General features: G+C 40.3%; 3 protein-coding genes across 4 annotated transcripts; 2 read left to right on the forward strand and 1 right to left on the reverse strand.

The window, feature by feature from the left end:
* Positions 1-40: 40 nt before the first annotated feature.
* On the forward strand, positions 41-2,619 carry nxt2 (nuclear transport factor 2-like export factor 2). 2 transcript variants are annotated; one of them, XM_078261252.1, is made up of 4 exons: positions 42-225; positions 392-478; positions 1,536-1,680; positions 1,877-2,619. In XM_078261252.1, the coding sequence occupies exons 1-4, from the start codon at positions 211-213 to the stop codon at positions 2,059-2,061; spliced, it is 432 nt and encodes a 143-aa protein (XP_078117378.1). In that variant the 5' UTR covers positions 42-210; the 3' UTR covers positions 2,062-2,619. The 2 variants fall into 2 exon arrangements, with proteins under 2 accessions (XP_078117379.1, XP_078117378.1); XM_078261253.1 differs by lacking the exon at positions 392-478 and having other exon boundaries at positions 41-225.
* acsl4a (acyl-CoA synthetase long chain family member 4a) lies at positions 2,179-12,942 on the reverse strand. The gene is made up of 15 exons (XM_078261250.1): positions 12,839-12,942; positions 10,714-11,209; positions 10,452-10,629; positions 10,233-10,342; positions 9,426-9,564; positions 9,170-9,320; positions 8,233-8,356; positions 7,992-8,063; positions 7,688-7,827; positions 7,426-7,598; positions 7,263-7,337; positions 6,480-6,668; positions 5,522-5,636; positions 3,571-3,728; positions 2,179-3,396 (listed from the first exon to the last, which is right to left on the reverse strand). Exons 2-15 carry the CDS (start codon positions 11,068-11,070, stop codon positions 3,239-3,241), a joined length of 2,139 nt encoding a protein of 712 aa, XP_078117376.1. The 5' UTR covers positions 11,071-11,209; positions 12,839-12,942; the 3' UTR covers positions 2,179-3,238.
* Positions 12,943-17,594: 4,652 nt separating this feature from the next.
* eif4ebp3l (eukaryotic translation initiation factor 4E binding protein 3, like) lies at positions 17,595-21,679 on the forward strand. The gene is made up of 3 exons (XM_078261255.1): positions 17,595-18,016; positions 19,806-19,982; positions 21,118-21,679. Exons 1-3 carry the CDS (start codon positions 17,884-17,886, stop codon positions 21,144-21,146), a joined length of 339 nt encoding a protein of 112 aa, XP_078117381.1. The 5' UTR covers positions 17,595-17,883; the 3' UTR covers positions 21,147-21,679.
* Positions 21,680-27,224: the final 5,545 nt, after the last annotated feature.

A 27,224-nucleotide genomic window follows, 5' to 3' on the forward strand; every position in this document is an offset into this window, starting at 1 on the left:
TTTGAATGAACATACAAACATTTTGCTTTGGTAGGTATAGTTGGTGCCTACAGGAAGTAATACATGCGGCAAAATGGCTGCATTGGCTGCTTAATGAACAGTGAAAGAAAAGGAAAAGACGCCTAAATTGATGCTTGGAAATATTTTCCATTCTCGTATCTGATAGCAGTCAGTCAATTTAGTATTGTTCTGATCCTTATAGCTTTACTTATGGCAAACACGCTGGTGAGTTTGAAACTTTTGCTGTAACGTTAATCAACCAGCTAACGCGTAGTTTTGCTAGCTCACGTTAGCTGGTTTCCAATGTGCGCTTTTTTTTTTGTCACTTTTTTTACTTTACCTTAACTTTGAATTATCTTGATCATTTAATAAGTGATTTTCCCATCACCAGGATTTCAGGACCCATGCCGACCAGTCATGCAGATATTCAGAAGAATTTGTCAACATTTATTACGACTGCGTGGATAAAAAAAGGAGGGTGGGTGATTGTTTTGTTCTCTGAAATGGAACACACGAGTAACGTTACTCGTGTGTTTGTATGAGCGCACGAGAGCTTGACAGTACCGTGATATTTTAAGTACACAGAGATATCGATATTGGCGTTTATATCAGATAAGAAATTGCAACCCCAAATTGTCAAAAATATGTTTGAGGTAACGTTACAGTGTCGCCATTACATAACAGTTTGGTCACCAGAGAGCAGTGACAACTTTACTTTTCAAATATAAAATGTCCCAAACAACACACATCAAATTTAAGGGATCCTTATCCAAAGAAAAAAAATAAGTTGTTATATGGGGAAGAAAAATAATTTTTCTTCCCCATATATCAAGATCTTCATTAGCCTCCAAAATCCAGTATTGGTCTGGCAGTAGCTAATACTAGAGCTCACTGTTTTCTAGGGCTGGGTTAAAATAATCGATTCTCCAATTAAAGTCGATCTTTGTTTGAGTGATCTGATATCAAATCCAGAAATATTTTTAATATATGCCTTTTTACAATGGATGTAGAACTAAAAAGTAGAGCTGCACGATATGAGGAAAATATGGATGTGTGATAACGTTGTCGAATATCGCGATAACCATATTACTTGCGATAAATAAACATTATATGTTATGGAACATACACAAAAAATATGTCTATCGGACATGTTGCAGCCTTTAGCGATATGTATGTTGCGCCAGTTGGTATTACGATGACAATAAAAAAAGTACTTTAAACAAAAAAAAAGTGTTAAATTCTTAATGTAAACAATAACCTGGTGCATTATTAAAACATATTGAGGGTTGTTTCTTGCTCATACAATTTACAACATAAGTTCTCTCAGAGTCTCCGAATCATATATCATCATATCAATCAATAATATATTGTCATTGCATAGGAGTACAATGAAATTAGTTGTGACAGTCAAGTGATGCATTCCAACATTTAAAAAAACACAAGACAGGGACATTCAGTAGGATAAAAATGTGATGTGTTTGGTTGATGTTAATGTTGTTCTAAACGGTCATTATTAACTGGCTCCTATTTCTCAGAACTTGACCCGGCTCTACCTGGACAAAGCTACTTTGGTGTGGAATGGGAATGTGGTGTCAGGACAGCATGCTCTGGGCGAGTTTTTTGAGTCGTTGCCTTCGAGCGAGTTCCAAGTTCAAACACTGGATTGTCAGCCAGTTCACGGTTAGTGGGGCAAACTCAAAACCTATTCAAGTGCTATAGGTAGTTCTCAAATGTTACTAGAAGCAGAGCATTAAAATGGCATGCATGTTGTCAAATTAAAGTGGGAAAATATCTATGCTATTCATTTACACGTGCAATGTTCTTTAGAGTGAAGATGCTCTAATCCAGCATTAATCTAGCCTTTCTTCATTCACAGAGCAAGCAACCCAAGGCCAGACTACACTGCTCGTGGTGACGGGTGGGACAGTCAAGTTTGAGGGGAACAAACAGCGTTTCTTCAACCAGAACTTTCTTCTGACCGCTCAGGCTACACCCAACAACGACCAGCCTGTTTGGAAGATTGCTAGTGACTGTTTCCGATTTCAAGACTGGAATAGCTGAGGCTCTCCCCATCTCCACATTCCCCTCTGAAATGTATGAACACAAAAGTGATAATCTAGATGGACTTTTTTTTTCTTTTCTTTTTTGTAATAAAATAAAAACGCCATACACCAATAATACAAAAAAAAGTTTACTCTTTAAATGTTGAACAAGGCATGTGATCATAATGATGCATGATAATAAATACAAATAGGATCACCAAACAACCACTGTAAAGCGACTGTCAAGTTTTAATGATGCAAATCCATTAACATGACAACACTTGAAAAAATATATAAAATGAACGGACTCCACTTCAAATAACCTTAAAATACCAACCTGTACGTTAACCCGTTAACTGAGGTATATTACGCACAGCATTACTGCCATTTCAGATTAGCTAATGCTGGTAAGCATTATGCTAATAAGCATTTTAGGCATGCTTGCTCTTAAATAAATAAGGTGCCAACAAGAATTTTGACAAAAGGGCTTTTTATACAAGCAACCGACTATTTGACAATTTCATATATTAAAACATTTGCTTATCTTCCTGAGTCGTTTATATTCACACATTTTGGTCTTACTTTCTGAATAAATTGACACAATAACAAAATCATAAATAAAACGAAGAAAAGAAGTAGGTGGTTTAGCAGACATGATCTATACGATCCATGTCGCTGTATCTGGGTGTGGATATTTTTCCTCAAGTAAACATAACGTGGCAGTTAAGCCATTTTTATTTATTTATACGCCACCTACTTCTGCTTGACTACACAAGTACTGCAGACTGAAAGACACTGACATCAGTACTCTGATGATTACAGTTACAATTTTCAATGGAAGTAAAGCAGAGCATTGGCAACATATGGAGGACAGTGGTACTTTTTGATCAGCTACAAACGGAGTGCCGGCAGATTAAAGTGGATCGCATTTGAGTGTTGTAATGTTCTCGGACCCTTTTTATGAAATAAGAGTTGCCACTTGTGCATTTCATTAACAATCAAATCTACACAATAATAGAAAGCAGCACACGTGGATCAACAACTAAAACTATCAACACCTTCAGCTTTTCTGTTAAAGACATTTTCATTTGGACGCCTGTGGTACACAAACGGCAATAAAAATCCGATTGGGTACCAGGAGATTTTTTACAGTGGTTATGGATACAATTGAGACTCTTGTGTGACGGTGAGCAAAGTTATTTGCCCCCATACATTCTCTCTATGTGATGGAGATAGTGGTTCTTCAGCTCTTTCCTCTTCAGCTTGAACGCATCTGTGACCAGACCTGTCTCGGGGGTCCACGGCTCTGGACTCAGATGTACCTTCACTGGAATCTCAAATTGCTGGAGTTTATCTAGATGGATGAAAAGTGAAGAGGAAGAACAGTGATTCTTACCCACACCGATTGGTACATAGCATACAGAATATGTATAGATGGAGATAAGAACAGAAGAAAGAAGTATACATAAAAGTAAAGAATTTGTAAAGCCATATATCACAATATCATAAAAACCCAGTCATTTCTTACTGTTAGCAGCAACCTTCTTGATCTCATTCAGAACCTCTCGTTCCATGTCGGGGTGAGTGCAGATCTCCTCCCATTCCCCCACTATGCCGCTCCGATTGGCCAGTTGTGTCATCCTTTTCTGGTTGGGAACCACGAAGCTGATCACGTAGTTCTGTTCACTGAAAGGATGAACAATAGAAAGAAGGTCGACAAAAAGCTTCAGAGAAAAACGTATGTGTGCTCGCTGCTGAACATTTGCAGTTGAAACATTTAAAATAGTTCAAACAATCAGTTGAGGTGGCATTCAAAAGAAAAAAACTTAAAGTTGATATAGTTATAAAGGAGGTTCTGAAAGAAGCTGGATTTGGAAGCGTAAGCACTGAAGTACGTTACAGTGGTAATGTAATTGTAAGCACGTACTAAAGTTGAACTATCGGTTGAAGTGAAAGTGCTCAAAGAAGTTGTATATTCAGTTAAAGTTCAAGCACTTCAGTTGAAGTGTAGGTGGTACAGTTGAAGTGAAAGTCCTGATAGACTTTAGTGACTGTTCCAGTGTTATGAACTGAAAGATGTCCGTTGAAGTGCTGCATTGAAAGCAGTTCAAGTAAATTGTGTGTTGAAGTTGTTAGACGTATAGGGGCTGAAGTCTTTTTTGTTGTTCAGAGGTGAAGACCTGAGACCTGAAAGTGTCAGTTTAGTGTCTTTTGGTAAAATGACTGGATGCTCTCGCTGTTTAACTTCCTGCCCGGATGCCTGAACGCCCCGCAGCTCGCGTGAAAATAGACCTGGCGCGTATCTTTAGTGGAGCGGAGTCGAGAGCCGCTTCACGCACGCTGCTGGGACGCAGCGCGGCTCGTGGAATGGCAGCGATTGGTCGCGAGGATCGCGGTGCTTCCGCAACGCAGCGCAGACGCGCATGGTGGAAAAACGGGCTAAGCATAAGAGTTCAAATGTCAGCTGAAGAGAAACATGAATGCAGTTGAAATGTTGGTTGATGTGGAATAGAATAAGAGAAAATGAAATGAGTGGGACTGTGACCTAAAGGTCAACATATGAACTGGGAAACGTGAGAAACTACTATTGCTTTGATATCTTGATTACTTGTTAGTTAGTAAGGACTGGGGTGATTATACAATATTAAATATATATTTAAAGGGGGGTTGGGGGATGATGAAGTTGTGATGCAATAACCAAATTTGTTGTCCAAATTAATTACACAAGGCAAACAAAAATATACATTTCTAACTATCCTGAGGACTGGATGATCACTACATATCACAGTATGTTTTTAGGTATGAAAAAGAAATCTCGTCAAGTTTTGAAGTTGATATTCAGGGAATGGGTCGGAATGGATGGAACTGTAAATATTTTAGTTAGGAGAACCTTCTCCAACTTTCTGTACAGTTTATATGGATTCCAATACAAACATACTCTCCACAGTATGGGAGTGTAGGAGCAGTTTGGAGCAGAATGCGTAATTATATGAAAGAGTGGCTTCAGTTGACCGACATTTATCACACAGAGGTGAGACATCTGAAAAACAATTATGAGGTTTGTCTTTGGAATAATTCAATCTGTAAACAACATATGGATGGAAGTCTAAGTCTGTCTTTTCATAGGTCAGTTGATACATTTACACCTAAATCTTCTTACCAAGCTTGTCTGTAGAAGGTATTTAGAGATTTTGAAAGGCATTGTAGAAGTGAGAAATGTGATTGACCTCATTCTCAACCTGACACACGGATCAAGTTTATCTGGGAGAAAGGATTTCACATGATTCCTAACCTGTAGGTATCTAGTCATTGATTTTATTTGCATCCAATTGACCCGTCCATACCGTGACTTTTTAGTTATAATTTAATGTTTTCAGTAACTTTAAATGCTTTGCCACAGTAAAACACATGTATTCCTACAAATGGATATGGAATAAACTCAAAATCACATTTCCTTTAAATGAAGGCAAATTACTCACCTGTTTGCGTAAGCGCAGATGTTGTCTATGATAGAGCAGTTTTTCAGTGCCGACTCGACCTTACCAAGAGATACATACTCTCCAGCCTGCAGTTTGACCAAGTCTTTCTTGCGGTCTATATGAGAATAGAAAAAAAAAAAATCTGTTTACAATAGTGCTCTGTAATCAAGCACAAACAGCTTGCCTGTCAGAAGTTACAACCACATTGACTGCAGATCAGTGTTTAAACATGTTTATAGTGTGCCTTTTGCAAACAGTATCAGATGACAGCTATGGGCCTTAGTAAAGTGGAAAAAGTAAGACAGCAAATACATAGACAGGCTTTAAATAAATTTGCATAGATAAAGGATGATGCTATTGACGACACTCCCTCGGGGAAAGCTGCTGGCCCTGACAGCTTTCCACCAGAACTATACAAAGTAGACTAGAGTATTAAATAAGTCGTACGAGCATTTATTTCTGAATCAACACAACACACAATGCAAGGTAAACACTCAACACTCATTTAGACCAATTAGTTTGCAATGGCCAAGTTATGGCCATTTTTTTCTATGATTACACCCTTTGGATTTCTATGATGGATCTAGTTTCAACCCATTTAACGTACCGTTTAGTGTGAACTTACACACAGCTGGTGCAACAGGCTGCTGCAGGTTTTTTTGGAGAGGACTGTGCTGAAATCCTATTCAAAAGGTTTTACAACTTTGGGAGGAGATGATCCCCAAAGAATAAAGTCCACATGGCTATTAACATTTCATTGTTATTGTAATTATATCATGGAGGATGATAATCTAGGTTAGTATTGTTTTCCTCTCTCTTTCGTCTGTTGGTATGATTAGCCGTTGTCTGAGTCTAGTATCTATGTTATGTACCATTCTTTTTAAGGCTAAGATTGGATGTGTAACCTGTATGAATTGAAAAATAAAATGATGGAAAGCTAGAAAACAATAATACACACCCACTATTTGTAGACAGCCATCTGGGTAAATCTCTCCTACATCTCCGGTGCAGAACCATCTCTGACCCTTTTCGTCCACAAAAAAGTCCTGATCGTTGCTTTCATTCCTGTAGTAACCCATGGTTACATTGGGACCGCCAATCAGGATCTCACCTCTTGGGTTTGGCTTGTCTTTGCTGGTGTAGCCACCTGAGAGAAAGTGGTAAACAAAGTAGTAAAATGAAATAGAATTACTCTGTCAGGGTTTTCGCTGCCATTATAAGGTTAAGGTGCAGCACCCGAGCCGTTTTAGGCAGCACCTAAGCCAAATGAATGTAACTAAGACTTTTCTCAGATATAATGATTGTAGATGGACTTCTTTAGCAAGTTTTTTTCTTAAGGTTTTTGAGTGTTATTTATATATTATCTGCTTTAGCTTTTCCAACGTTTTAGACACCGATATGGTTATAATAACGATATCATGATGTGAAAAAGAGACACAAAACTACCACAAAGAGACACAAAATGACCACAGAGACCCAAAACAACCCCAAAGAAAACAAAAATGACCAAAACGTGACACAACACGACTACAAATAGACACAAAAACCCACAAAAATGTGTGGGGAAATTGCTTTTTATTGAAAAAAACTTGACATTTTCTTGAGGAATGAGGCCTAAACCCCCCCCGCCAAATACACACACAAGTCTTCCACAAAGCTAGGGAAAACTCTGCCTGTAATTAAAAATACTTTTCATTCGTCATTGTATGTACAGCATGTACCAACAGGTTTTCAACCATACCTTCAGCCCAGTCCCGGAGTCTGAGCTCACAGCAAAAAAGAGGAGCTCCAACACGACCAGTGCTGTTGTCCATAACTGTAATGTATAATAAGACACAATACCTTAATAACATAATTATTCATTCTTATATTTACACACTTAAACACTTTACATCTCATCTCACCCTCTGTGATGGTGCCTGCTCCACAGGTTTCAGTGAGGCCATAGCCCTGACCCACTGGACAACAGAAACACACATTCATGAATCTCTGAGTGGCCGAGGACAGGGGGGCTCCTCCAGACAACATCATCCTCACCCGTCCTCCCAGAAGTTTCTTCACTTTCTGGAATAACAGGCTGAAAAGACATTTCTGTGTTTTATTTGAAGTTGAACACCACAAACACATTTCTAAAAGGGCACTGAAGGAGACATGGTGGTTTCTTACGCATTGCAGAGCGGTGCGTCATAGCCCCTCTTGATCTGCTCCAGTTTATATTTGTAGCCCAGTGTAAACAGCGTCTTCTGAATGAAACTCATTTCCTGCACTTTGCTCATCACATTCTTGTTGATGCGATCCAGAATTTCCTTTTAAAAGGTGAAAAAAAAATATTTTATTTATTTGGTGATAAGTAGGTTAAAAAAAGATTGTGTGTAAAATTGAGCAAACAGAGAGTGGAGGAAAACCAGAGAGAGGGAGAACAGAGTAGGGAGAGGTGGACAGATGGAAGAATATAAAGCAGGTTACTTACTGGCACAGCTGCCATCAGGGTGGGCTGGAGCACAGAGCAGTCTCCTTTACTTCCTTTCTTTATCTTAGTGGACTAAAGGGAACAAAAACACTGATTACATTAGACAGCAACAATGATTAAGCCACTGGAAACAATGTAGACACGAATATTGGTAACCACACCCTGGTATGTTATTAAGAAATATAGCATGACAGATATGTTGTAATAGGTGGTCCAACCTGGTGTTGGTGCTGGGTATTACCTGGTCTGAAAGTGTCTGGGGGGAAGAGTAGCCGATCCGACAGCCATATGTGACACAGGAGATTTCAGCAGTCATTTCAAGAACATGAGCCAGGGGCAGATAGCCAATGTAAGTATCATTAGGCCTGTCACAACACAGGAAGAGAAGAAGTAAAGGTTAGGGCCAGGGTGCAGCTCCTACATGTTTTCTGTTTCTCTTTCCAGTGATCACACTAAACACCTTTGAGTGCTGTTCCTTGGTTCACCGCTTGTGAATTTAGATGGCACAGTCTCAAAAATGCACCATCCATCTCCGTATACACCTCTAGATAGCTGGTGGAAGCCCGTCCCAGCACGCATTTATATGGAACATTCTACAGTTATCTACTTGGCACTTTCAATGTTTTAGTTGAAATAGACAAAAGAACACTGAAGAGATGTGCTATTCAGTAAGAGCTGTGAACATGCAGTCATTTGAACCCTGGTTTGAGAATGGTAAAAAAAAAAAAAAAAAAAAAAAAAAAAAACTGCTGTGCAAATTGCAATAATATACTAGTTGTAAGGTCTGTGCAATTAATACAAATTTTAAGCGTGATTATGATTTCAGCTCCTAATGATCACAAAAGCAGAATAATTGAGGAAAATGATTATTTTGGACATTACGTTTTGCAAGTAAACTCTTATTTTGTCTTGTGTTCTAACTGGACTTTTTTTCCCAAATGGAAACAGTATTAAGGGACATTTCTAAGTTCTAGGTGATTTTATTAACGTTGATTTGTTTAACTTCTTACTTTTTTTTTTTTTAAGTTCAACATCTTTCCAAAAAGTCAACGAGTAACGAGTTAAATAACCGTGATTACTATTTTTATTTATATTTATTTATATATATATATATTTTTTTTTTTTTAAATCGAGCAGCCCTACTAAATGTATGTATACTGACCAACACTGAAACTCACCCGAGTCCAGGGATGCGTTGACACTGGCCTGTCATTCCTGCGGTTATGTTACTGTGGACAATCATGACTCCTTTGGGTCTGCCTGTGGAGCCGCTGGTGTACATCACCACGGCCAGATCAGAGGGCTGGGGCTTCACAATGGCCCTCTCCACTGCAACACAAACAAACAGTTATTGTCTTATACAGCATGTGTGAGGCTTTTCACCCCAGAATTTGACAAAGAAGCACAACCAAGGTGAGTCAGACAAATACACACTATTCTCAGGCAGCGCGCCCATCTCTCGTATGGCCTGCATGCTGTGGATGGAGAGTCCAGCTGGGTAGCCTTCTGTGTTAATTTTCCTCTGGTCGACGTAGATCACGTGCTTTAGTTTTGGGATCTGTGGAAGCACATTCTGGACAGAGAGGACAAAGCTGCAATTACAACAGGATGACCAATCACATGATTTCCTTTTAAAAATAAGACTGATTTCTAGCTCTACATTCGCTGACATGATCTTTACAATGGCCGGCAACCTGACCTACTAAATCAATCTACTGGAAGAAGTTAAAATAAGTTAAGAATCTAAAAAGGCCGTGTAAGATGTACCATATTTATGGAAACTAATTTACTTTACTTTATCTTGAGTATGGATTCTGCTTCTAATCACATCTATACACAGAGTCCATGTAAAACCGCTATTGCTCCCAGCTTTATTTCCTAACCTTTCTCACACTTATCAGTCCTGACACAGTCCACATTTTGTTGCACTTAATGCTTCATAATGCAGTAAGACTGAGCACCAGTCATAGACTATAATGTTTCCAACTTCAAATACATCTCAACAAATACTGTGTTCATTCATTCATTTATGTGGCTGCATACCTGCATGCCAACTTTGATGAAATTATGTGTTTAATGTGACCTGATGATAATTTGGAGCTACATATACACACACATTCATACATATATATATATATATATATAGATAGACAAGCTGTTTGATGACCATAGCTTGATCATTGCTTCTTTTTGAAATCAGAGGGAGTTGTTCTGATTGTGTGCTGTAAGGGATTAACTCACTTTCAGTTTAGTCTCAAGCAGTTCCCCACTGGTAACTAGATGTGTAACTCCAGTCTCGTTCAGTCCATATGCAATAGCATCTTCTCCAAGCGTGGCATAGAATGTCACCACTGTTATGAATACAAAACATACAGAACACTTAAACAGCGGTTATAACATTATTCACACTTTGTGACATGCCGTCTTACACTGTACTATACAAAACTGTAGTATGCTTACATGGGAAGTTGCGCCTGAAGCATGCCTGGGCAGTGATCATCCACTCTGCTCTGGTTTCACAAAAGATTGCAATAGTGCTTTTGGGCTGCTGCCCCAGAGCTGCCAGTCCACTGCCAAACTCACTGACTGCAGTGTCCACTTCATTGTAGGAGAGCCATCTATACTCCCCCAGGATCAGCTAACAGGGGAAAGAGTCAGCATCAGACATCTTTGTCCTCACATCCCTCCCCCCCAAAAAAATTATAGTAATGGGAATCCTTACCTTTTTGAATACTTTACCGCTGGGTTGAATCTCATTCTCTCTACTCAATATATCTCTGGTGCCGAGACAATCTGCTTGCCCAAAGCGCTGCACAGCATGCTTGAACAGCTTATCCAGTGTGTCCTTCCCCGGGATGTCCTCCGTGGCCAAGGAATCGAAGTGGTCGACAGAGCGGTATGGTCCCTCTGCGTGGCCTGAAGTGGAACGGGCCTTTATGCGCTTGGACAGAGCTTTTCTTTCCCCGGCACCAGTGATGTAGTACCAGGGAACAAAGGACAGGGTGGAGTACAGCCATACCAAAAGGTGGATTGGAAATAAGAGGATAGATTGGAGGGAATAGTCTGACTGGAGACCCATACTGTTCTCTGGAAGAGTGTGTGTGAAAGGGAACTATGCAGACTACTTTTAATGGTGTGTAGGTCCAGAGTCGACAACGTTTCGAATCCCACAACTGTAGAATGAAAGTATTTGGTCCACTGTCCCTGAACTGTTATACCTAAAGTTGGAATAAAAGAGAAAGATTGTTTACCAAGCACATGTGAAATAATGAATCAAAGCATTTTACGTCAAACGTCAGAGCAAAAAAAAAAAAGTCTGGATTATATCAGTTATGTGCCAACAGCTGTCTGGAAGAGGAAGTTGTACTTTATTTAATTTAGGATAAATAAAAAGTCAGTAATGCACTGATGCAACCACCCCTCCTTATCCTGAAGGCCTCACTTTTACACAATGTGATTCACATTTCAGTGAATCATAGCGTCACATACGTCACACAAATGTCTATCCAAGAGGAAAATCTGGCTGTACACGGTAAATAAAGATTGGGGCGCTACGTTTGAATGCCAGAACGTTTGCCAGCGAGGTCGAGATCCTCGAGAGAAGCGTCAGACAGGTGTCAGGCAGGCAGATGTCAGGACATTGGCAAGCGACAGCGCATTGGGCCCTGGCTGAGAGAGAGATCAGCTGTTTCTCAGTGAAGGGGCGCGCGCGAGAGAGAGAGAGAGACAGAGAGAGATTAAGGTGCGCCACAATCAGCTGTTTCTCCGAGAAGGAATAGTTAATGAGACGACACAAGACCATGCGATTGGACCGTGAGATTGGCAGTGGAACCAGGCTCCTCACTGTAGATCTCACTGTGGTCACCACTCTATTTTGTTTCCTTTGTTTTGTAGCTAGTTGTGGCGTTCGGTGTAGCTTCAACGTCTGTTTTACGTTAACCTGTCAGTCCTTTCACAAACTTGTCCACGCTTTGCAAATTGCTTTGCTTTACAAACTTAAAGTAAACCATAAAAAAAATATTGTGTAATAACAGCATAGGCTTCTATAGCCAATAATTAAGCAGCTGTGATTCATTGTTCATTGACTAGCTAGTCTTTCTGGGTTTTGTCTAGTCTAGAGGAACTGAATTAACTACAAAACAATTCAAATCATTTCATTAGCAAACCATCGGTATGCCTGGATAAACACACGCGTCTCTTGATAATGACAGATGAGTGATACACCCCACCTGGTGTAACGTTATCAGAATTATAACGCGTGTTACACTGTCATACACATATGAATAAGTTATTTCCATGGCAATAGTAGCCTAACGTTAGCCATTTTGGACGGATATTGCTCATTGCTCACCCATATAAATTACGATTACATGCCAGGAAATGTCCACCTCAGTGTTGGCTGGGTTGCTTAACGTTATAACGTAACGTACAAAAGTTCATGTCCAAAAACGCCTTAAAACAAAACAAGCTAACGTTACATTTAAATTAAAGCCACAAAATAATAATTTATCAGAATATGCTATCTTAAAAATATGATGACCTGTGAGGCTAATTCAACCAAACATACGTTATTTAGCGGTTATCTGACAATGGCTGAGGAGCGCGGTGCCAGGCGAGAGGATGACAAAAGCCGGTACACGTTGCTCGTATCATTGAGCAACCTTCGCCAAGTTGATAAACGTTAGCTACAGAGGATGTAGCTAAACCCAATTCAACGTTTCCCACACAAATGAACCCGAACACATGTCTACAAACAGATAAAGACAGTATTGACATCGCAGTGCTAGAGAGAGAGAGAGAGAGAGAGAGAGAGAGAGAGAGAGAGAAAGTGCTTGAGCCATTCTTACCTTCAACGCGGAAAACCCGGTCAGTCGTGTCTCCACCATGGATGTAGCTATATACCCAGAAATGACCGAGAGTTACCTTTTCTGAGGAGCTACAAACCCGGAACTACTACGTCATCTGATTCCATATTTCTGGACCAATGAGCACCCGAAGTTCCCCCCATGAGTCCCCCCCCCTTTTTCTTCTTACGTCCGCGGCTAGAGGAAAAACATCATACAGGAAGGGCCGCCTCTGTGGTTAGAGTCAGGTTATTCAAGTTCACGTTATTTATTGTCAAATATACTATAATTGCAGAAGCAGTAAAAAGAAAATCCCAAGTTAAAAAAACTACATGAGAAGACTAACACGTAAAATAGTGCAAGTTAAAATATAGGGATGTAACACAATATGTAAAATAAGGTAATGTAAATGTGTGGAAGGCAGAAATCACAAATACATAAACTGAATGGAAACATAAATGTAGAATATATTATATGCAAATCGCTGTCACGTTTTAATCCCTTCCTGAACTTTTGAGGAATGCATCTGTAATTCAATTCAAACCATTTCATTTGTCCCCGTGGGTCAATTTGTAGTACGTAGATTAGAACAGTACACACACTGAAATATCCCACTTTAGCAAAATAACACATTACAATAACATTGAAAATGAAATGAATGACAGCAAAAAAAGAAATAGACTTTACCCATTATGAAAACAACGATATAGGAATATTAGTGCAGAAATGAGATGAATTATAATAGTGCAAAAAAGCTGTAAACTTTATGATAATAAATGTAAGAAAAGACCAGCGCAAAAAGCCATGTCCAAGCCATGTGAAAGGGAGAGAGGGGTCCTGCAGCCTGGACCTCCTGAGGGGAGCCACTCAAACACAGGGAACAGGACCTGTGAGGAGTCCTGTAGGATCCTGCCCGCTGACATTAGCATCTACTGGTCGCATACAGTGGAGAGGGCTCTGGCAGGGAGTATAATTATTATTATTAATTATCTGTTCTGAAGGCTGAAGGAACCAGCAGGTGAAAGAGAATGTCATGATGTACAATTGTGTGAGCTTCCCCAGGAGATACTCCCTCTGCCGGGATTTCCTGAGGATCTCCTCTGTGTTGGAAGCAAATTTTAGCAGGTTGTCAAAGATTGTGCCCAGGTACTTATATTTTGCAACAATCTCCACTGGATTCCCATGGATATTGGTGATGACTGCCAAAGCCAGTTCCCTCTGCTTGTTGGAGAAGGTCACTACCATCTCCTTCTACAGGTAAGAGTTTTCACATCACTCTACAAATTCATGAAGAGCTGAGCTGTGGTGACGTCAGGGGCCCGAGAGCAGAGATACAAACAGTGGCCCAAATGTATTAATGCCAATGTTGCCCTCAAGTGGGTGGAAAAAGGAATAATTTCCTCATAGGAATTGTTACATTGTTTTTATTCACATAAAAACTCTTAATCAACCAGGACTGAAAATGGCACTTTAAAATAAAATTAAAAATATATATTTGTGGTAGCAGTATTTTTTGAAGTAGTATTCTTTCTTCCTTTCTATCAGAATCAGAATCAGAATCAGAAAAGCTTTATTGCCAAGTACGTTTTTTACACATACAAGGAATTAGTTTTGGTGTTGTAGGAGCACGTCACACATTCTCTAAAATAAGTTAAACAAGCAGGTTAAACAGAACAAACAATATAAGTATAAATATATATACACACACAGAATGTATTAAAAATAAGAGAGTAATAGTTAAGATAAAAAGAGCAGATTAAGTACAGTGGCATGTAGAGCCAGAGGTGGGGTGGAGAGAGTCAGGGTGGGGTCCGGGCCTTGTTGATAAGGCTAGTGGCAGAGGGGAAAAAACTGTCCTTGTGACGTGAGGTTTTGGTCCTGATGGACCTCAGCCTCCTGCCAGAGGGGAGTGGCTCAAAGAGTTTGTGTCCGGGGTGGGAGGGGTCGGCCACAATCTTACCAGCACGCTTCAGAGTCCTGGTGGCGTAAAGGTCCTGGAGCGGCGGCAGATTGCAGCCAATCACCTTCTCAGCTGACCGAATGACACGCTGCAGTCTGCCCTTGTCCTTGGCTGTGGCAGCAGCGTACCAGATGGTGATGGAGGATGTGAGGATGGACTCAATGCTGGCTGTGTAGAAGTGCACCATCATTGTCTTTGGCAGGTTGACTTTCTTTAGTTGCCGCAGGAAGTACATCCTCTGTTGTGCTTTCTTGACGAGGGAGCTGATGTTCAGCTCCCACTTGAGGTCCTGGGAGATGGTAGTTCCCAGGAAGCGGAAAGACTCCACAGTGTTAATTGTGGAGCCACAGAGGGTGATGGGGGCAGGTGAGGCTGAGTTCCTCCTGAAGTCCACAACCATCTTCACTGTCTTTAGAGCATTGAGCTCTAGGTTGTTTTGCTTGCACCAGGTGGTCAGCCTCCCACCTGTAGGCGGACTTGTCTCCATCAGAGATGAGTCCGATGAGGGAGGTGTCGTCCGCAAACTTCAGAAGCTTGACAGACTGGTGACTGGAGGTGCCGCTGTTGGTGTACAGGTAGAAGAGCAGAGGAGAAAGAACGCAGCCCTGAGGGGATCCGGTGCTGATGGTCTGTGAGTCGGAGAAGTCTTTCCCCAGCTTCACATGCTGCTTCCTGTCAGACAGGAAGTTAGTGATCCACCTGCAGGTGGAGTCAGGCACACCAAGCTGGGAGAGTTTCTCCTGGAGCAGACCCGGGATGATGGTATTGAAGGCAGAGCTGAAGTCCACAAACAGGACCCTTGCGTAGGTTCCTGCAGAGTCCAGGTGCCGGAGGATGTAGTGGAGGGCCAGATTGACTGCATCGTCTACAGACCTATTGGCTCTGTAGGCAAACTGCAGGGGGTCCAGGAGGGGGTTGGTGATGGCTTTGAGGTGAGAAAGCACAAGGCGCTCAAAGGACTTCATAACCACAGAGGTCAGGGCGACGGGTCTGAAGTCATTAAGTCCTGTTGTCCTTGGCTTCTTGGGAACAGGGATGATTGTTGAGGTCTTGAAACAGGCTGGCACATGACATGTCTCCAGTGAGGTGTTGAAAATGTCTGTGAACACTGGAGACAGCTGGTCAGCGCAGTGCTTGGTGGAGTGGGAGATTTTGGGCTTGAAGCTGGTGAACTGTTTGAGCCCTCTCCAGACAGAAGCAGAGTTGTTCGCTGAGAAACAAAGTTAAAACACAAAACAACACAACGCGCACAGACACACCGAGTCGACCGTCCTGAATCTAATTTTTTTTTCTTCAAATGTTTATCTTCTGAACAAGGTGTCGGGAGATGTCTCCTGCTTCACTGACATTCTCAGTGTATGTGCACTGGAGACTTCAGGTGTCCTCATCACACTGCTGGAAATTGCATTTTGGACCATTATTGACTTCCAAACTAGCGCCTGGTGTAAATATCCTTTAGGCAAGCGATGCCCTACCCTGGCTAAAGGATATATACACCAGGCCAGCACTGAGAGGCTCAGGAGGAGCTTCTACCCTCAGGCCATAGGATCCTGAATGAGGACACTGTCTAAGAGATGTTTTTAACTCTTGCAAACAGAGATTAACTGTATTTTAAAGGAAGATACTACTGGTCATAAGAACATGTTGTATTCCATTTAAAATTTTACATTTAAATGTGAACATGTGTTGCAGTGAGTTTAAATTGGTTAAATAATTTGCCAATTTGTTAAAAATATATAAACATCCAACTAGACATAATAATATTTTTTATACATAAAAACAGTGGCCCAAATGTATTAATGTTGATCATCATAGGAAACTGGAAAGGAACTGAAAGTGTAAATTAAAATTACAAAGTAGTTTTGATTATCATTTAAACCGTTAATCTCAAATATTAAGTATAGAAGGAGGTAACATTGGTGATAAGCCTATGGCCCACTGATGAAAGTATTGCAATATTTATATATTTGCAGTATTACGGAATGGGTATCTGTGGTAGCCTAACATTCATGGAAGAAAACTAAATGTTGTTATTACAGTTTTCTCTTTGTACAGTATACACACACACATACACACACACACACACACACACACACACACACACACACACACACACACACACACACACAAAATTGAACTATGTAGGCCGGCACAATTCTGAAAACTTGAATGTAATAGATAAAGAGGTTAATAAAAAAGAATAGATACGGGAAATGGCAAAGCTCGTATTGATTGTTGTTGCTAAAGACAACGTCAACCAGAGATCTGCAGCAGCTGTGAGGCTCTCTCATGGATATAGGGAGCTCTACGTGAGAAATGTGCACACTCTGCGCCACACATTTAAACGCCTGTAGGGGGCAGTGTTGTCGAGTGAGTAAGACGGACAGGTGGAAGTGCGCTTGTTTAATGAACCAGAGACGCCTTGGAAAGCAATTTTCTTAATCAGTCATTTATTTTAGTCTTACCCCATCCACCAGACCAATGTTGTAATATACTGTATAGCCACATTAAAGGGATGAAGTAAAGCTTTCCTAAAGGATAACAGTTTGAGTGAGAATGATAGGCTGGTGGTAACATCAGCTAGCTACATCTTCACTTTACATTGTATGTTCTCTTGTAGTATAAAATAACATATTTACACGTTCAATATTTGTGTTCTCATCATAATATGTGATGATCAATCAGCAGATTTTTCCCTCCTACTCCATTGTTACCGCCTCTCTGCCCCCACGGACTGTCTTGTACTTAAAAACATTCGCACTATCACATATCCGTTGCCCCACGTGTCTCAGAGCTGTTGCACAAAAACATCACGAGTGGCTGCCTGCTACAAATACAGCACATGGTAGCTGCTTATAGAGACGGACAGCACCGGGCCCCAAGCTCTCTACTTATTTGAATTATCAGTTTACAAGTTTAAGTTACTTAACTTTTACTTTGGTAACTGTTAGTTGTAAAAACAAAAACAAAAAAAAACACTACAACTTTGATTTCGTTTGTTTTTGTGCAAGGCTGTGCGCGAGCGTTACATAGCGAATTTGAGGACTTTTAAAAACACTCCGCCTGCAGCAGCCAAGCAGAAGCTAGCATGTCGACCGGCACAAATGAAGTTAAAAGCTGCCCTATCCCCACCAGGGTGGTCACCCCAAAGGACTGGTCCCAGATTCCCGACTGTTACAGCCAGACACCCGGGGGGACGCTCTTCTCCACCACCCCTGGAGGTAAGAACTGGGGAGTGCTACGCTTTCTCTCGAGGTTTCGTAGTAGTCTTTAGAAAGTGAGTTCGCACCGCGGAACTTGCCAGAAAAAGTTAGCTGGAGTTGTAACGTTAACCCAATGATTTGTGCATACCTGCAAATGCTCACAGCTCGTCGACAAGCTCTCGCGAGAAGCTCCAAACAATACAAATATGCAGCTGATAAAAGTATGTTTAAAAATATAATTTAGCTCGCCCTAACACCATAGAATAACCAAATTAGCTTAAACTCTAAACAATTGGTAACTAAAAACATAAATGCTGTCAACAAGTTTGCTGTCGTTTTGTAAATCAAACAATACAGTACTTGTTTACATTACACTCAAACATAAGTATGTAACGTTAGTCAGACAGTTTTTACTGTATAAATACTAAACAGTAACAGACGTGTACATCTTTCCATTGCTAATAGCATAACAATACTAGTAACTTTGCCTTACACGGGATATGCAGGGTTATTGGCATAAACATAAAAAACATAACGTGCATTGGGGTCTGAACATAGTCACTTTTTGCTGCATCGAAAACATTGACGTCTAAAGACAACAAGAGCAGTCTAACCCGTGATTTGTGATTTAAAAAGGGGTGTATGTGTCCAGCTGCCAGAACAGAAGAGGGATTGGCCTCTGCCAGTGGAGGAGTTGGGAGGCTGTCCTATCCCCGCTGCTCTTTGCTTTGCATTTGAGGAACAGTAGAGAACATTTTGTACAAGTTAAGAGGAGGAGGGGAAGGACATGTCTAATGTAGAGAGTGTGAGCAATATGTTTTTTAAAAATCTGTACCAAAACTTGATGGCACTGCTAACACAGCATAGGAACTTGCAACACAGTTTGGACTTGTATTCCACTTTATGTGCAACACCTTTCACTCTGCGAGGGTAATTCCATGTGTTGCTAGACCGACCCCTTTTTTACATAACTGCTCTGCACTCTAGTGCTGTCTTGGAATGCTTTGCTTGCACTATGCTATAGCTTGCATTCCAGCCCTCTTTCCTCGCCCCATTTCTCTCTCTATTACCCCTCTGCTTTGCTTCCCTTTGTCCAGGACGAACTGCTCACCACAGTTATTACATAACATGTTTTTCCTCGTGGCGAGGTTCAGCAGGTTTAAACTCCAATAAAAAAGCAGCAGACCACTCCTTGACTCAGTCATGTCCTGGTCAAACTTATCACACCACGCCATTTATAACACTGTTTTCGCTTGGAGTTGGCCAAGTCCAAATGGTGACAGACATGAGACTGCCAGAAAGATTTAAGATGTGGTAAGCTGCAGGGTTTGTGTGATTGCTTTACCCTGAAATCACGCTGTGAGAAAACTTGAGAAAAGCTTGGATAGATGCCTATGCATGTCACATCTACTGTCAATGTTAAACGATTTTACCCAGTCAAAGAACAAACATGTGGCTTGCTTAAGCCTCAGGGCCTCTTGCTTCAAAGAGAGAATGTTTTGTACTCTGATTTCCTAGAACTCATGGCAGTGACATCCTTCAGCCCTCCCCCCTGCGCACACACAGAACCCTGCTTTTCTCACTCAAATCGCCTCTGGTAGAGGATAATGATACTTCTATGATACTACTACTCCAATGTGCACCTTGCTAAGCTGTAAAGATGCTCTTGTAATAACTTATCTATCATATATTAGATATTCCTGCTTTTGATCTGTTGTATTTTGTCTTCAGAGCATTAACTTCACTTTCGATCATCAAGTGGGATTTGATGTTTAACTTTTTTCTTTTTTTGTCTCTCAAAACCCAGGTACCCGCATCATTTACGACAGAAAATTTCTGTTGGATTGTCGAAACTCCCCTCTTGCCCGTACCCCCCCATGCTGTCTGCCCCAGATCCCAGGGGTAACAGTACCTGCTACGCACCCCATGGGAAAACTGCAGGATCTCAAGGAGGAGGCTGAGGAAGAAGAAGAGGACATTGCAGGTAAGCATACAACTACCTAGTTTTCTCTGACTAGTTTTTATAGAGTGGACTGGTAAACACACATTTCCAAGTTCATGTGTGCAAACACATGTCCATACATCTTTCATGCTTTTTTGTAGTTTTATAAAAATCTAAATATCCCCCCACAATGCACACTTTTGTAGCCCTATCTAATATCCTAAGAACTACTCTTAATTTCCATATGCATAGAATACTTTTCCAGCTGTGTTCTCATGTACTTGAAACCCTTTTGTTTCCACCATGAGTCGCCAGTTTTTACATTGTCATGAGTATTCAACATGTGCTACTACAGCAGATAGGTGCAGCATATATTCTCGCAGTGCTATGCCTACATTTTTGCAACACAGCAGTTGCTCAGGCATTATGGCCATGTGTTAGTTTAGTCTTTTAGAGGCTGTAGCTTCTATGGGTTTAACTAGGCTTTTAAAACTCGGTCAGTGGCTAATTACTTAACAATCACTATATATGTCATACTCTATAAGCTAGGCTTTTTCTAAATTTTAAGCTGATGGTGTCAGCTGTTAATTTGTTGTTGCTGACGGGTTAAGAAAAATCTAGTTATTTAGCAAATATATGGGTCAACTGAATTTTCTGTGTTTCTGTTAGCCCTCTCCAGAGGAAATTAATGAAATAAATGAAGGGGAGAAAAAAAAAAAAAAAAAAAGATATTATCACTCGTTGGAAATAAAATGATGGCAGTGTAAACCAAAGGTTTGGGCTCATGGGCAAGTTGAGACAGCTATTTATTATTAAGCAAAAATACATCAAACCATCAATCTGTCCCTCTCCATTCCTCCTGTCAAAAATAAAGACCATAGGGATTAGTGTCGACCCCCTTTTTCCCCTGTCACCCTTGTCTGGGTCGGTAAACACACAGGACATGTCACGCGGTCTGGATTTGCAAGCTCCACCCAGTAGTCAAATGTTTAGTGTTTTTTCTTTCTTGCCAGTTATGAATGCATTGATAAGGTCTGTACTTTGCCATCTTCTCTGTAGTCCGTTTAAGGTGTGGTTGTGCTTTGGGTACATACACAAATGTTTTGCAAACTGCCAGCTGATTGTCAAATGCCTCCCCTTTTTAATCTCAACTGTTTCTTCTCTCCCTTTTCAACAGATGACAACCAGTTTGAGATGGACATCTGAGCTCCAGTATTACCTCCTGTGGAGAATTATTAGTTAAATGCCTCCAAGGTCATTAATGACTGTAATACATTACATTTCAAGCTTTTTTTCACCTTTTTTAAATAAAAGCTTTTGAGAGGAACCAAAAAGAATGGAATAGTTGGAAAACTATAGGGTGTTTTTAACCCTAAGTGTGTTAAGCAAAGAAATGGTCTGATTGGTCACTTCAGAGCTGCAGCAGGATTGAAAAAATCCATTTTGATTTAACTTTTTTTAATCTTTTGTAAATAACATTGTACAATGTAGCCTATTTTTTAAGTTGGGGAATATAAGATGATTACATTAAGACATGTAGAGTTTTTCACTGCAGGCATCAGTTGTTTAGTTGTATCTTCCCCCCCCAAAAAACGGATGGCTAACTTTCTTTGTGTTGGGCAAACAAGTGTCTCCTAATATTGGGGGTCAAGGCCTTCTGAAAATCAGCTCCAACTCTGTTTTGTACAGAGGGAGAGTTTAAATGTGAATAATTTCAATTAAAGGCTATTCAGACTGTGGGCAATTGTTTGTGTGTGTGTGTTGTTTTCTTCTTCCATGAAGTAAGTAAGTGTGTGTGTGTGTGTGCGCGCTAGAGATGGCCCATTACCATTTTTTGCTTCCTGAACTTGCGTATCAGCCGATACCAGTGTGTCATATATTTTATTATGTTTTAACAACTGTATACTACTATCTCTGTATGGATGTGATATGATTTCTATCTTTGTTGTCGGTCTGTCTCAGGTTTAACTCTTTGTGAAACATGATTGCCACAGAACGTTCTTTTATTATGCAGTTTGACAGTCATTTCTAACGGAAAAAGAACATAAATTATCTACTTTAATGTAGTTTTTCTTTAGAGCTTTATTACGTGGTATCGGAGCATTAACTCCAGTACTTCGCGATACCAGAGTTTTAGGCAGTATCGGAGCTGATACTGGTATCGGTATCGAAAGATCTCTAGTATATATTATAGAGATAGATATTTATTTCAATAAGATATTGTCTGTAATACCTTGTGTAATGTAAAGGCATGTCTCAAAAGCCTACATGTGAACGAGTTAATGAGTTGCATAACCCTGTCTCACGTATGGAATGGTATGTTTTTTTTGTGCACCATGCATCCCCTCACACAGGCAGACAGACTTGGCCCATCTGTGTTTAACTGATTAAGCAGTTAAGCTTTAGGCTAAGTTACTAGCATTATGGTCAAATATATGCATACTCTATGTTGCACAAGATGGAATATTGAACAGTCAGAACAATCAATGTATGACAATACATAAGTCTAATAAAACAAAAGATCTAGCTAATGATAATTTTGTAGATATTTCTGAACAACAGGATTGAATTAAAGTGCACCATTAGCACATGTTACTAAAGGGCTGAAAGCTATCCCAGACTCATATACACGGTGTATTCAGCAGGGTCAGGGCTCGTTCCAGACCCTGATCTGTAGATTAGGGAGGCTGACTGTAGGAGTAGGCCTGGTCCTAAGGAATGAGGTCAGCTGTAGCTCAAAGACCAGGCATATTGAAACTACTCTGCAATGTGGGGGTGGGGTGTGACACCTGCTGGTATTTGACCAGGCAGTTATTTCAGACATGTCATTTTGGATTTGCTATGTATCTGTGAGTTATGTTGAGGCAGATACGGCATAAATATTTGTTTCAGCACTGATGACCCCAAAACTTGGATTTTAAAGCTATTGCTGATGTCACTATATATCTTCAAGTGAGACCAGATAAGCAGATCCCTATGCGTCATAAGTTAGTGATGTCTGCTCAGCTGGTCTAGTCCCATGGCCTTACAGGTGTGACTAGGAAACACTTTGCATTGCATCAAGGTTAACTGACTTTTGGCCAGGAGGCTTTGATTTACACGATTTTACATATTATTTATGATGAGACTCGGAGCAGGTTTAAACATGCTCAGTATTTGGTCCATCACAATTTTTTAAGAGCACGCCAAACTAACTTACTGTGTGCCAAACTGTTACTGTGTCCTACTGGAACCAGACTGGATACACTGCAGTGCAGAATTATTAGATAACTTTTTGTCAAATGTCAGGGTAATACTTAATCACTTGGCTGTTTTTGTAAAACGTGCTGATTGAATTTACTGGTACACCTGATATAATCATTCAGTATCCATAAAAGGTGTGAAGGTGTTTATATATTATATACTGTACATAGACATTTGATTTGAATTTTTACTACACTACATACAATTAGAACTAACTACTCAACACATTGTCAACAATAGTCTTTTCCCTTCATAAATAGGCCTTTTGACCCATTGAAAACCAATGATGACAAATTATGGTAACATGAGGTACATCATAAGGTAAAGGGATTGTTGACTGTCTAGTTTAAAATAGCTCTCTCATGAGTGCCAAGTCATAGTTTGAAATAAGACAAATGCACCCATATCATTGTGATTATAGGTTTAAAGTGTGTTCACTTTGGACAAAAATTCACTGTGTATACGATATCTGCCTTTCTTATCCATCTGCACAATAGCATGATGATAACATGGCTACATGAATTTAATGTAAATGTCATGTAAAATATGCCTGCATAGAATTAGCTTTCACACTTCCAATCACATCTGTACATAATTTGCTAACATGCAGTAAATGGCTAAAGGTCTTTTTTTTTTAATAATCATAAACTGATAAATGGGATTACATCGAGACATTTTTGTAAAAGTGGTAATCCTTTGCTCAGAGTGGGAGATCCTTGCCAGCATGTTTATCACAGAGCATGTGACAGTGACACATAAGCTTGTCAGTAACGTTCTGGGCAAGGTATCGATCACAGAGCTCGGCCCAAAAGTGTCTGCAAACATGTATTTAACATGGCATGGGATTTTATTGTTTAGAAATATGATGCATTCTACAAACCCCTATATTGTTATCGTGAGAGTGCATACTATAATTATGTATATTTCAGGAGTAAAAATAGTCATTTTGAAGGGATAAAAAAGTTTAGTGCTATTTAACTGCATCATACTTTACAGTGAATCCAAATAGTGACCATAAGTGTTTTAAATGTGAGGTTCTGCTTGCTCCTGATATAAAATGCTTCATCCTGGCTTGTTGAGAACCAGTCAATGGTTTGATTGCCTTACATCCATAAAATGCTGTTTTGGATAATATCAGCCTTGTACCACTGTAAACAACTACACTCCAGACGACCACCCCTGCCTTGCCTCTGAGTTTCAGTGAACTCTGGTAATCTTGCTCCATTGCCCTTTTCCATAGACAAACTATTTCCCCTTTTCACCCCCTCCCTCTGCTGCCCTTCCAATTTCCCTGTAAGAGAGTTCGGTAGAGTCCGGCTGGCCGACCAGGCTCTATTTTTGTCAGCTGTTCCTGTTGAAGCTGTTGGTACAGGCTAGGGCCGAATTGCCGGGGTGACGATGTAAACAGACACTCATACACAAGGCCAGCTTGGTCACATCTATCATGACAGGGTGGGGACTGGGGCTGAAGTGGATCGCATGTTTATCTCATGGATCAACACACATACATAAAACTGTAATTTACATTACTTTTAAGCCAACTGTTTTACAGAGTGACTTTTGTTGAGTAAATGATATTCAATTCTTAACGGCTTGTGTCTCAGATTTCATTCACTTCTTGGATTACACTAGATTCATAGACAAGTATATTATGAAATATACTTGTCACACTGATTTAATCTGTTTAGCTCCTGTAGGTGAGATTTGCAACAAAGGACGTAAAGTGTAGAAAATTCCAAGAATTGTTTTGTGTTGTCCTTCAGCTACACTGAAAGTAAACCTCGGCCTTGCTCACTATACTGTACAACAAATTTGTTGAGAATAACAATGCAGAATACACTGTGTTGCCATGTATTTGGCTCACTTTTAGGATAAAGGTTATGATTCCTTTGCTGTTTGTTGCAGAATCTCTGATATGTCTCACAGGACAGTCTCAGATCAGTCTTTTAACTGCTGCTGCCAGGCTATTGCTTAATGTGTCACCAGAAACAATACCTTTAACTAACATGTTTTCCATGCATGACTTTGTACTAACTGTGCATATAGCTTAGTGTGTGTTTGCCAAAGGTCAGGTCCTTGTTTCTCACCAGTGGCCAACAACTTTGTCTGTTGTCATAGGCTACCTATTGTAAATACTCATTGTGCAAGCTTTTATGATACATGACATGGTCTGGTATCACCTTGCAGAATAGAGACAATTTCCCTTTAAATTCCACTGTCAATGGCAGCTGCCAGGCTGGCTGCTGGTATGCTACTATGTCCATACTGTACTCAAATAATGTCATGTCTAATGGAGGAACTGAGATGATGTTTCACAATCCTGTCTCCCAATCCTACCACCCCTTGTATGTGTGTGCGATACATATGCATGGGTGCCTTTATTAGACAGCTATAATGAATAGTTACTTTACAGATTAATAGTATACATACTAATGGATTGTAGAATATGATACTTTAAAAAAAATAGATTAACTACCTAACAGCATGTAACATAGCTCCACCTCACACTGCTTCTAGACATTTCTTCCACCACACCACTGGCTTGTATGCGCTATATTTGTACATGCATTCACAATAAAAGTATATAATGCATGTGTGCTTCACTCTGTCTGTGAGCTGTCTTGTCACTTCCCATCTAAAAACAGCAAAGACACCGACACTGAGTTAAAGCTTGACATATGCAGAAAGGGCCCCAGAGCCATAGCTCTTTCTTGTCATAACACAAACTGAGCAGGACCCTAGTACACGATATTATGGCGGCCCCTAGTGCACGCTAGTTACTAGGTATGAAGAACACACTCATGCAGGGCATTCAACTTGCAGATGTGCTAAGTCAGTCTTGACAGATTTTGCGCCTAAACTAGCTTATACGCATATACTATCGTCTCGTCACATGATCACATGAGATTCGACACTGGACAACATCAACGTACATATTACCCAGCAATCATCATTGCATATATTAGTACAGTGCCCCTTCAAAATGTGCCTGTTTGGAATAGGCCGGTTGCTTGACCTGTGGTCGGTTGCTGCTTGTAGCTTTCTCCAGAACCATTGTACCCCACAATTATTTACATAAAGACCCCCGGGGGGGTTCTCTTACGTTTGATATCTAGTGTTGGCAGAAATGCCTTTTTATTGACTTTCCTCTTAGCGAAATGATCTGAGTGAATTTAAGCTGGGCTTCTATTGTGAAAGGTAGATGCGGAAGAGTCAGTGTTATGGCAGCGCTTTTTTCCCCCAACCTTTTTTCCTTAACCTTTATTGTGTGGCCGTTTAGTTTTATTCACAGTTTATTAATATCCAATAGCCAATGCTGTCCAAATTGCTCCAAATTCCAAACGCCAATTTGTTTGGTACCCAGGAAACAAAGTGTGAAGTAGATTGAATGAATGGTTCATGAGATATTTCAAAGACAACAGACACACACACATACAGGGATTCCCCCCAAAATACCGAAGATACAAGACAAATACCATGACAGAGATGGGTTTGATTTTCGAGGGCATGCATAGCAAATGGAACTGTTTGTATTCGACGTGAGTTCTTTGAACACAGGCATATTTCCGAGGTGGCAATCTGCATCACTCGCAAGTTATTTTTACTCTCCGCCCAACACATTGTTGGTGGGAACGCTCTGTCTAAGGGGCCCCCACCCCACGGGACCCAGTGCAACTGCACTGCCTGCGCGGTCTATATGTACACCCCTGGAGCAGGCACACTCAAATATTGGCTGCTCTTCTATGAACATAACATCTTACAATAACACAGTCGTGTGTGGACCTTGTAACCCAGATAATTGCCAAGCACTTCATTTAGTTTAGAGGCATTCAGTCCCTTTGTTGTATAAGCTCTCTGTTAAATTAAATGTTAGCCTACCATGTCTTTGAATCATTGCTATTTAAATAAACTTTTTGAGATAGAAAATGTCAGTCTTCACAGTGTCTTTTGGTTGGAAAAATGTCAAGAAAACCAGTTGAAATGTAAATTTTGTTTAAATCAGGTAACTTAAGTGCGCCCCATGTGCTAATTTTTTTATTG

This window comes from Sander vitreus, chromosome 10 (assembly GCF_031162955.1).
Source record: "Sander vitreus isolate 19-12246 chromosome 10, sanVit1, whole genome shotgun sequence".
NCBI classification, from domain to species: domain Eukaryota; kingdom Metazoa; phylum Chordata; class Actinopteri; order Perciformes; family Percidae; genus Sander; species Sander vitreus.